Source organism: Sitophilus oryzae, unplaced genomic scaffold (assembly GCF_002938485.1).
Source record: "Sitophilus oryzae breed Bouriz unplaced genomic scaffold, Soryzae_2.0 scaffold_1442_pilon_pilon, whole genome shotgun sequence".
Taxonomy (NCBI): Eukaryota; Metazoa; Arthropoda; class Insecta; order Coleoptera; family Curculionidae; genus Sitophilus; species Sitophilus oryzae.
In genome coordinates, this window is record NW_022146107.1 from 3,283,909 (window position 1) to 3,296,531 (window position 12,623).

At 31.9% G+C, this 12,623-nt stretch overlaps 1 protein-coding gene across 1 annotated transcript in view; it reads right to left on the bottom strand.

The window, feature by feature from the left end:
• The window catches only part of LOC115877072 (neuroligin-4, Y-linked-like), a 259,288-nt gene that overhangs the window by 25,142 nt on the left and 221,523 nt on the right, over positions 1–12,623 (bottom strand). Inside the window, exon 10 of the mRNA XM_030893146.1 lies at positions 5,106–5,279. Within this exon, the coding sequence (XP_030749006.1) occupies positions 5,106–5,279 (174 nt within the window). The remainder of the gene's footprint in view (positions 1–5,105; positions 5,280–12,623) is intronic.

The window sequence follows — 12,623 nt, forward strand, 5'->3', positions numbered from 1 at the left end:
AATAAATTTTAACAACGAAAATTTATTATGAAAGAAGGGATAGCCTTTAAACGAAAAATAAAAGAGGCTTTTTAATACAATCTAATAAAAATAAATGTATTGTGCAGGCATCTGTAGAGGTTAGTAATGTATGGCTATCGCTTCTTTGATTTTAATGAACATAACATACATAAGAAAAAATTAAATGCAAATTAAAATATAATCATACAGAAAGTTTGAGGTTTTCTGGTTTTATCTCATTAAGTAATTGTTAATTTTGATGTTTACCTCACGTAAAGGAAATAACATCTGGCGTTATTAACGTCCATGCACGCTATTCGGTTTAGCGATATCTCTCTTATTACGCTGTTTATTGTTATTTTACGCGAGTTTATTTTTGCGCACAGGAAATTTGACTCGTTTGCACATCGTCATAAAAAACAATTTTCGTACCACGAATTAAGGGATAAGATTTTTATCTGTATACATATAGTATACTTAATCTGTGGTAATAGTTGTAGTTAGATATTTTAAATAGTTTTTTTGTTCTTTGTGTTTTTTGATTCTGACGACGGGAAGAGATATACTTCCCGAAACGTTAAGCATTTTTTTGTCTGTTAGGCAAATTTGTTTATTAGTAAATAACTGCTTACAAGCTGGTCTCCGTTGGATTAACGCAGCTGAGTTTACAAAAAATAACTATTTTATTTTGTAGATTTTCTTACAGTACAATGCTTCACGTACCGCCAACTGTTATTAAAAATACTAATTTTTGTTTGAATATCAAAATGGACTAAACCATAAATACTATTATTTATAATAAAACTTCAAGAATAAACCCAAGCCTGTCGTGAAAATAACAGTCATTTCTAGAAGCAAGTATTACGCTGTTTGAAACTGAAGCCGTAGGGGGCTTATACTCAAGTCGGTTACCTGCATAAAATATATTTGCGACATGCTACATCTAGACGACGACGCCTAGCCCCAAGAAAGCGATCTGGGGCTTATAAAATAGGTAAAACGTTGTATTGCATTAGGAGCTGCGGATAAAAAGATGCCTGTATTTGTCTACGCGGCGTATGCAAGCATCATGTTCCCGTAACTAAGAAAAATGAAATGCCGCATAATGCCATAAAATATTTACTGCTTTCAACCAACAACCAGTGGCGGCACGGTGTTTAGGACTTGGGGAGAGTATAAAAAAGACTCGTTTTAGGCTATCAAATCATCAAATCTAAGGTCGCTGCTTTGATTAAAATCCTTTTTACTAAAATGTCTTTAAACATTTCATGCTAATGTAATTTAAGTTCGTGAAATCAGGACGATAAACTGATCATTCAAATCGCTAGCTGCAATTGTACATAATACATGTGCACACGAGTCAGCTTAAAACATCGAACGTTGCTAGAGTATCTTTTTAACTGCAAGACCAAGACCAAGAGAAAACCAAAAAAAGGAGTTTAGGGATTCTCTTGTTGGGACAGGGCCCGAATTCTGGAACTTCGATACAACATATTCTTCCGATAAAAATAATTAAAAAATTCGTTAAATATGTTTGTCCTAAAATGTTAGTTTCGAAGAGTTTTTTATTTCGATTTTTTTAAATAATTTCTGAAGTAACGTCAATATTTATATGAAAATTGGTGTCTGGAAGTTTTTTTACGTGAAAAATTTAATTTTGATGTCAATATGACTCTTATTTGTAGGGGGCGCCACCTACATGTGTCTTAACTGTTTTGATGAGTAATAACTTTTCGTCCGTACCTGTATAAAGCTAATGAGAAAAAAAATATACATTTTCGTAACTTTTTAAGTAAAAAATGTCTCTGGTAAAAATCGCTACGAGCAACCGTTCTCAAGATATTTAGAAATGAAATAGTCAATACGTGTCATTATTGACAAAAAATAAACACATAGAGTAGATAGTTATTTGACTGAAATAATAAATTTGGGAAATTTTTATTTTTTTTTAAATTAATCATAAATTTTTCTGCGAAAAAACAATGATAAACTAGTTTCTATTGAACTTTTGGCACAAACACATTTCAAATTTATGGTTTCAGTCTAATAACTAATTAGTCAGCATGTTTAATTTATGTCAGTGATGACAGGTATTGATAATTTCGATTACAAATATCTCGAGAACCATTACTCGTAGCGGTTTTTACCAAGAGACCTTTTTTTACATAAAAAACGTCGTAAATGTATATTTTTTTACTCAGTAGTTTTACACAGGTACGGAAGAAAAATTATTAACCTTTAAACCAGTTAAAAATGTGTAGGTGGCGCCCTCTACACGTAGGAGTCAGGTTGACATCAAAATCAAATTTATCATGTCAAAAAACTTCCAGATACCAATTTTTATCCAAATATTGACGTTACTTCATAAATTATTTGAAACAAATCGAAAAAAAATAAAACTTCTACACCCTGTATCTCCGAAACTAAGCATTTTAGGACATACATTTGAGTGGTGTAGTAACAAAACGTACAATCTTCTTCTGTGTCAATTTTGAGAAAATCACGAAAAACTCTTATAAATCAAAATATAGATGCAAACATAATTTTCAATGACTCTGCAGTTTAAGATAAGTACTTAGTATATTATGCTACAAGAAAAATAAAAAAAAATATTGGCGGATTAACTTCGAAATTTAAAAATTTAATTTGGAGATTGTACATTTTGAAACTAAACTGTGGAGATTGTACATTTTGAAATTCACCTGTAGTAATTGACCGACTTAACAGCAAAAAATAATATCGACGAAAATAAAGTAGTTTATTCAAATATAAAAAATCTTATTGTTTAGGATTCAAACTATCTTTTCTTATCTAAACTTTAAATCTAATTAAGTAAATCTTAAACTCTCATGCTGGGTCCCTCATCAAAATACTCGCAAATTTCTTCTTCTCCTTTATCCCCCTCAGACTCTCTTTCTGCCTCATCTAGAACGAACTTATAAAATTCCAAATCTTTATCTTTTTTCCAGTTTTCACCATAATGACCTTTCAGCAAAGCAGTGATGGTGCTAATTTTTTTTTTCCTTTATCACATTTTGATTTTAAATAATATTTGGGACAATATCACCTAAACGTTTGCCTCTTTAGCAAATCGGTTTATCAGCACCCATGGTACAAAGAATACAAGGTATGATCGATAGCGGCGCCAATTTCGTTCAGTTCGCGCATACCACCTGTGACGTCACTAGGAAAATAATGAATAAATAAAAAATAAAGAAAGTTGACAGGAGATCTGCATTTTTTGGGGTTATGGTTAAGAATTGTTTATTTTTAAGACTTTTTAGTTCGTTTAATTTAATAATTACTAAAACCAGCAGTTCCAAAAATATATTTAAAAATAATAATTATCTATTAACATGGATTTGGACGATAGGTAAAAAAACTAAATTTATTTCTATATTCGGTATAAAATTGTTTATTAGGTTTTTAGTTTGCGATGTTTATGGTAAATAATTTTCATTTTCATTGCCTCTGAATTCACATGACGACAGAGTTGAGGATATCTATGGAAAAGTAACCACAAGAGGAATTGTTACATCATTTAAAAAATGTTGGGAAGTTTATTGTTTCCCATCGAAAAGTAGAAAATGCCAATGCAGATGAACGTATTGTAATTGTGATAGAAGTAATTCTAAGGGTGAAGTTTATTATAATTAGTGGAAGTAATACCAAGGGTGAAGTTTATTATAATTAGTGACCTGTGCTTCTTTTTATATGTAGATGTTTCTGGTTTTGAGAATAAATCGGTTGAACGACACCCAAAATTTAAAGGAAGTATTTGCATACCCAGAATATGCCCATCAAGGATTATATAGCTCAAATTTCCTTTAATGGTAGGCAATTATTCAATGCAAATTAACTTTTTAAGTGACTGAAATATTAAATAGTTTACAATATGGTATATCACTAAAAATATATTACTTTTAGGTACAATTAGGGCCCGATACATTTCAAAAAGTAGAATATTATTTTATATTAAATGAGGTATTGTACTAATAATCAATTTATATTAATAACGGAGATTAAAAAATAACAGAATAAATAGTTCTTTTTTTTATACTACAAAAATAAACTATAGAATACAACATTATTTAAAAAAATAAATAAAAAGTTATGTCCCGGCCGAGATTCGAACTCCGGTCTCTCGCTTCCTAGCCCGACTCCTTACGCACTGCTCCACAGTAACTTGCTTAGCGATAATTCATGACGATATATAAACAAAATAACAGGTTTATAACAATATCTTGACGATTTGAACTGGCGCGCGAAGCGTGCTGACCAATAGCGCCTGTTATCACCTGTGACGTAGTGACCAACCTGCGCAATATCATACCTTGTATTCTTTGTACCATGATCAGCACCTAAGTCACTCTTATAGGTAACTTGTCCACGTACCTGGATTCCGTGCCTCAATCCTTTGGTAATTATTATTCGCTAATATTATTAGATTAATAACGTATGATCAAAAAAAAACGGCGTCCAGTTGGCTGGGAAATGACGATCGATGACATATAAATTTACATATAAAATGACAGCGATCTTCATTTCATAGCCATCGCTGACGCCGTTTTTTCTCGATCATACGATATAACTAATCAAATCACGTGGTCTTGTTGTGGTTTCTCCTATTGGTTGTTTGGAGATTGCACGCTTTGATATTCACTTGTCAGTGGAGATTGTACGTTTTGAAACTAAAGCCAACATTTGAACGTAAAATACAATTGGATATTGTCCATTTTGATGCAAAATAGCATCTTCTTCCAATGCAGCTCGAAATGTAGTATCCAAATCATATTTTACCGCATTTTTTATAAAATGTGGAGATTGTACGTTTTGGTTTGGTTTGTGACACCCCTCATTTATTCGAACTTTTTTACTTATTTTTATCCGCAGAATATGCTGCCGAAGTTTCCGGAATAGAGTTCGGACCATCCTGTATATTAAAAAGTTAGGTTTCGAGGGTGAATTTTAAAATTTTAAATTTTGTAGAACTGAGCCACTATAAGCCCTTGCAGCCGCTGTGGAGGGTTCCATCTGGAACCCACTCTTAGTAAATATAAAATATCCCTCCCAGAGTCAATCTCTAGATGCGCCACTGGGCTTACCTATGTCCATGTCGTCACCAGTATCCAATCCCTCGTCGGATGTGGTCTGTGGCACGCATTCAGTATTAACCGAACTGATACCACCCCCTATGCCTCCTATGATTTGTGAATCAGTCATCGATGCCGGATGCATGACAGGCGGCAATCTGGTAAAGGATTCTGCTCTAACCGCACCTGTAATGGAACAAAAAAATGTTTTTTTTTTAACAAAAGTACTAACTTTTACGACGTGATTGACAATATAAAAATGTCATTTTAATGCCTAGGCATAAAAGTAAAGCACTTTTACGCCTAAGCATAAAAGTACGAAAAAATATATTATTAAACTGACATAAGGTGTCAAATTCAACGAGCGTAACCATAGTAACGATAGTTTTTCGATATATACAGGGTGAGTTTCCTACGATATTCTCTACGGGTATCTCGGAAACTACTGGTGATAGAGAGTCGGTTAAATGGGGAAAGAATTGCAGTTTCGTGGGGTCATAAATATGCGCCTTTCAGATTTTTGAAAAAGTTCAAGGCTTACTAGATACTTCGAAAAAAAAAATTCGGTTATTTTAAAAATTGACCCTATAAAAGTTGTAGATAATTACATCCTTAATGAGATTGTGTCCTCCGTTTTTTTCTAAAGCCTGTCATTTTTGACATATGACATTTTTTAAGCTTTTTAGCGATATATAAGCTATCTATAATGTTTTTTTCGAAAAATTACTGAGTTATAGCCAATTCTTATATCATTTTTAAACAATTTCACTTAGTTAGCCATGGAAACAAGTTCAATCGCCGTTGCTCTCGGAAATGTGTCACATCCAAACTTTGTAAATTAAAATAAACAAAAATTGTAAATATGAATTTTTTTATTTTTAAAATAGCCGAAATTTGTTTTTTTCAAAATATCTAGTAAGCTACTAAGTAAGTAATAAAATGAACTTTTTCGAAAATCTGAAAGGCGCATATTTATGACCCCACAAAACTGCAATTCTTTCCCCATTTAACCGACTCTCTATCTCCAGTAGTTTCCGAGATACCCATAGAGAACATCGTAGGAAACTCACCCTGTATAGTTACATACAATGTATGACTTTTAAATGTTTTTATATTATTGGGAATGTTTGAAATTGTTTAAAAACTTATTTGTGGCGTTTGAAAAAAAATAGCATGTTCTATTCGGAGTAAAAATAACTTTTTGTGCCTCGCCTGTATGTCAAACAGGCAAGTCAAACGTACAGCCTCGCCGCAAAAAGTGTCATTTTTGCTCCTAATAAAACAATATACTATTGTTAGTGTAGAACCTTATATTTACTAATATAAAACTATCAATCACATAAAAAGGTTACAGTCCAAGTACTTGAAATTTAACTGGCAGAGAGAGAGATTTGTATCGATAAAACAGCCATTTAGGAGTGCTATCGTCGTGTTATGTTGTAAGCATCAACGTCTACAACACACCGACTACTCGATCACATTTTCCAACGAACAAGTGAGATTGATTGGACCAATCGCCGTCACTTGTCCTTTGCCTGACTTCCGGATTAACAAGGACTCTTGAACTTATCACACCCACGTGGCCACGTGTGTGTGTGTGCTTCCCCCCCCTTTCCATTATTTAATATTTCCACATTTTAAAATCGTCATTTGTTTTTACCTTACACAAAATGTCTTGGGTGCGTCTCGAAAGTGGCTCACCCGTATTACTTTTTTATTATTTCAGATAAAAAACGCGATTTGGTATGTTAGTATATGACATAAATTAGGATTGATTGACGTACTCAATTGTTTTTGGTCACTTCCTGTTTCACCGGAAATGACTACAACTCTTGATTTTGAAATGGCACCCTCGGTATATTTCTACTTTATTCGATAGAAAATTACACTCTGAATAGAATGACATATATATGTCAACTTTTGACATTTGCGTTTAAAAACAAATCGTACTTTAAATTCCAATCTAGAGTGCCATGGCTGTGTTAAAAATACTAATTTTTAAACAAGAAGTCTTGGAAAAATAGTTTTGATCGTCTAATGTTTTTCGTGTCTTATCCTCACCCGTTAAAACATACATGTCTTTATTGACAAAAAATAAGAACGTTGGGTGGATAGTTTTATTTGACTGAAATAATAACTTCGAGAAATTTTTTTAAATTTATCATAAATTTTTCAGCGAAAAAATAATAATAATACAGTTTCTGTTGAACTTTTAACACAAAAACATGTCCAATTTATGATTTCAGTCTAGTAACTATTTAGCTTTGAATAAGAAGACTAAGGAAGGAGCATATCAAAAATCTTAGGTACACCGCGATGGGCCTCAAATATGGCCGACTTAAATTCCGGTTTATCAGTGTCGTTCTAATTTTATTTAAAAAATGTAAAACTATGATGCAGGGTAGACGTGGGGTAGACTCAATAATTTGTTGTTTTATTTTACGTTGTGAATAAATGTTGGTAGTTATTAAAATTGTTATAAAAATATGTAATTCTAATAAAAATAGATAAGTTAAAATAAGTATTTATTAACACAAACATCCGATACGCTACTGAAGCAGGTAAGTCAAATTAACGTATCTAAATTCTTTGACATCTAATCTTTGACAAGTAATAATTAAAAGCTAAAATGCAAGAAAAATATATAATTTAGTTAATTTAAGTGAATTTCATAAATGATCGGTTTACTACACGTATGTATTTTATATAGTCACATACTAGCGAAAAGTTGTTCCATTATTTCACTCAATTTTTGCCGAGATCTACCGCACGCTACACAACCAACTATTTTAGAGTATTTTTCGATAAATCGCGATAGTGTCACTGTTAATTTAAGTTCTGCCACAATTTCCATCTAGATTTACTACCTTTATACAACTATCAGTAGTAGAATAAATAATAAATAACATAAAATAAGCTCCGTAAAGACTGAGAAATCCACGAAATTTCAAATCAAATTCAAATGTGTCAAATGAATCGTCAAACAGAACTGTCAAGGATCCCCACCCTAGAGAGCTTTTATGGTGGCTTTTCCGCCCACCGTGCATGAATACATGGATAGCATTATGCTCCTTCCTTAGTCTTCTTATTCAAAGCTATTTAGTCAACATGTTTAATTTATGTTAATAATGACAGGTATTTTTAATTTCGATTCCAAATATCTCGACAACTATTATTCGTAGCGATTTTTCCCAAGAGACCCATGGGCGAAGTTAGGTCGTTGGATCTGGGGGGGCTAAAGCCCCAATTATGAAACTTATTTTTACAAAACTTAAGAAGCGGAAGGTTGCCGTCAATCTCAAAAATAGCGCCGAATGCGAAAAATTTTTGGGGTGCCACGCCCCAATTAGGCTACATTTTCTCATAAAGGGTATAAAAACTTTATTAAAATGGTATTTGGACCCCCAATACCTGTTCTAGGGTAAAATAAATAGATAATAATATAATGAAAATATAATTTTCTTGTCTGTATATTGTATGCTGTTTCTTGTTGTATAAATAACTAAATTACTTTTTATTTTTATAATAAATTTATTGTAATGATTATTAAATTAAAACTAAAAGAAAACAGGCAATTAAAAAAACATCTTCAAATCAGAAGCCAATTATACAGATTATACATCTGAAACTTTTGATTTTGTTTAGGTTTTGTTCTAGTTGTTTTAAATTTAATTGACTGTTCACTAATTTTGTTTTCAACTTATCTTTTTTTATTTTTACATAATTATTTATAAATTTCGAATAGTTTAGCACCCCCAAGCTTAGCACCCCCAACCCCCAACTTCGCCCATGAAGAGACCTTTTTTACTCAAAATATGTCGTTAATGTCTATTTTTTTACTCAGTAGTTTTATACAGGTAGGGACTAAAAGTTATTATTCCTCAAACCAGTTAAAAAAAATGTAAATGGCCCCTCTACAAGTAGGAGCCATATTGACATCAAAATTAAATTTCGTACGTCAAAAAACCCCAAACACGATTTTTCATCCAAATATTTACGTTACTTCATAAATTATTTGGAAAAAATCGACATAAAAATGAAACTTCTACACTCTGTATCTCCGAAACTAAGCATTTTAGGACATACATTTATACGAACTTTTTTACTTATTTTTATCTGTAGAATATGCTGCCGAAGTTTCCAGAATACAGTTCGGACCACCCTGTATGTAGGGTGAATCTTAATTAGGTGCAAATATTTTCAGGGCTAGTATACAGGGTGTTTCAAAACAAATGCGAAAAACTTTAGGGGGCGATTCCTTGTTCAAAATAAAGGGTAGTTTGCTTCATAAACGTTGGGTCAAAAGTCAACCATTAGGGAGATATCGCGGTACAAAGATGGCGGAAAAATAATGTTTTTATTTTTTAACTTGAAAACGAAAAGAGATAGTCTAATGAAATTTTATGGGAGCATTACTGTTACGAAAACACACTTTCTGGTAATTTTTTCACTTTTTTAAAATGAGTGGAAGGGGTTGAAATAAACTACCCTTATCATTCTTGTTAACGAAATTTAAAGAAAAATCTTATCAAACACATGCAAAAAAATTGATTTGGATAGCTTGGTTTATTTAGAAACTTTTTTATCTCTTGTGTTTCTTTGATAAAACTCGCCGATTTGAAATTAAAAAATAACATGTAAAGCATTACATATCAGGATCAAAAACATTTTTAGATAAAGAATCTAGTGATAATAACGATAATAATAAGAATCTAGATAATAACGTATTGCAGTAGAGTAATGTCAATAAAATAATATTAGAAACATCCTAAAAAGTGACAGCGGCCGACTAGATTTTTTCCTAAAAAAATTAGAGCAGCCCACTAGATTCTTTATCTAAAAATGTTTTTTGTCCTGATATGTAATGCTTTACATTTTATTTTTTAATTTCAAATCGGAGAGTTTTATCAAAAAAACACGAGATAAAAAAGTTTCTAAACAAACTAAACTATCCAAATTAATTTTTTTGCATGTGTTTGATAAGCTTTTTTTTTAATTTCGTTAACAAGAATGATAGGGGTAGTTTATAAAATTACCAGAAAGTATGTTTTCATAACAGTAATGCTTCCATAAAATTTCATTAGTCTATCGTTTTTCGTTTTCAAGATAAAGAATAAAAACATTATTTTTCCGCCATCTTTGTACCGCGATATCTCCCTAATGGTTGACTTTTGACCCAACGTTTATAAAGCAAACTACCCTTTATTTTGAACAAGGAATCACCCCTTGAAGTTTTTCGCATTTGTTTTGAAACACCCTGTAGATCTCGATAAAAGAAACATACTATGCCCTTTTTACCTTTTTTGCAAATAAGTAAAAAATAACCGAGTTATTTAAGTTTGAAAATTAAAATCGAAAATAAAAGTGAAACTTCTACACCCTGTATCCCCGAAACTAAGCATTTTAGGACATACATTTATACGAACTTTTCTAGTTATTTTTATCTGCAGATTATGCTGCCGATGTTTCAGGAATACAGTTCGGACCACCCTGTATACAGGCTGAATCTTAAATAGGTGGTTAGTATAGTAAGTTAAATATTTTCAGGGCTGGTAGATCTCGATAAAAAAAAAAGCATATGCTCTCTTTACCGTTTTTCAAATAAGTAAAAATAACCGAGTTATTCAACTTTGAAAATTTAAAAAATTATATATTTAATAAAAAATTAGCCACCGGATTTTTATAGTCGTGTTCCGGGGGGTAGAAATATACTACCCCTAAAATATCTGCACTTATTTAAGACTCGCTCTCTATATAGAGTGTTCAATTACATTCGGCCACTTCCTATTTAACCGGAAATGTAAAAAAATTAGTGATGGAAAAAACCGATTAAATTCAATAATGGAGTACTCGAGTTTCAAGCGATTGCAATAACCGATTGATCGCTCGAGCGAAATATTACTCGTATTTAAAAATACGGTTTTTCACCCGTCGCTTGTTGTAAGTATTAGTTAACGCCAAGCGCCAAGCAGTAAGTTGCGTGCGCAGGGCACATATTCTTTCGGTGAAGAATGGCAAGTAGCACAGACTGTGCAAGTAGTAAGCGGCGAGAGATTCGCTTGATTCTCAGATACACAACGGATAAATATACAGGGTGTCCCAGAAATAAGTGCAAATATTTTAAGGGGTGGTAGATCTCGATAAAAGAAACATATTTTCTCTTTATCGTTTTTCAAATAAGTCCAAAATAACGGAGTTATTTTACTCTAAAAATTTCGAAAAAAAATGTGATTTTTTGCTAAAATTTTGAGAACCACTAGATCTTTTCTGGATTTTCTTTCTTGTGAATTTATTCTAATACCTATGTTGCCATATTATCAATAAATTATGTTGCACTCTACTACCAGTGCACTATACTACCAGTTAAAATACTTGCACTTATTTCTGGGACACCCTGTATATACGGCGTCGTATAAATTTGCTACCTGCAATGTATGTAGAAAATTCTCTGGGTTTTTTATCGAGTATGTCACATTAAAATCGGATTTCAATTTATTTCATTCTAGGATCGCTTGCATTCGTCGCTTGGTACTCGTCACTTGCATCGCTCGTTCATAATCCAGCGATGTCAGTTTCAATAATCGAGTACTCGAGCGAAATTTCACTCGAGTGATCCCATCACTAAAAAAATAGTTTTCCCAAATATGCTAAATCCTCGCTCCATTTGAAAAAAATGAATAATGATTAAAAATACAATTTGGTCACACCAAATTCAAAAATAAAAAAAATATAGGGGTTGAAAACATTCGGTATACATCTCTTCCTTTTCTAGAAAATTACACAACGGAACATCGGAAAAATACCGAAGTTTCAACGCGAAAATCGAATTATAAAGCAATTTGATTTTACGAGTAAGTTTTCTTTCTGAGAAAATTGTTTTTTCTTATCTTTTCTCATTATTAAAAACTTGTTGGGAAGTGAGCGAAAGACAAGTCGCTTTAAAACAGGCAACATTGGAAAGATTTATGAATGTAAAATATTGTCGGCCGTTGTACGTTTTTAAATACGCCAAGGAAATTCTAATTAAATTTTCGTCAAATTCTCTCTGTTTGTTTTTAATCCGAATATTTTTAATTTAGCGCACCCCTTGTATATTTCAGAATGTTGTGCCTTATTGGAATCGTAATTTAGTCAACAAGTTAAATTTATGATATATTTTGTTGTAACGTAATTTTATTTTTAACTTTTTGTTCGTTAAAAATTAATTAAGTACATTAATCTTATAAAAATGATATTAGTTTTTTTCTGTTACTTGGTTTATGTTGTTGAGAGTTCCACTTACAAGATATCTGGTATCATCTTGCCTATAACCAGCGTGAATGAAGAGTAAAGCTTCATTCAGAACCTCGAAATTAGTGGAATAAGTTAGTGGATTCAAATTAGAGTAGAAGTTTGTTCCTCTAATTTTAGTGCAAGCGCTCAGAACGTCAAAATTATTGGTAGTAATTTTCAAGCTTTATCCAGAACCTCGAAATTAGTGGAATAAGATAGTGGTTTCAATTATTACAGTAGAAGTTTGTTCCTCTAATT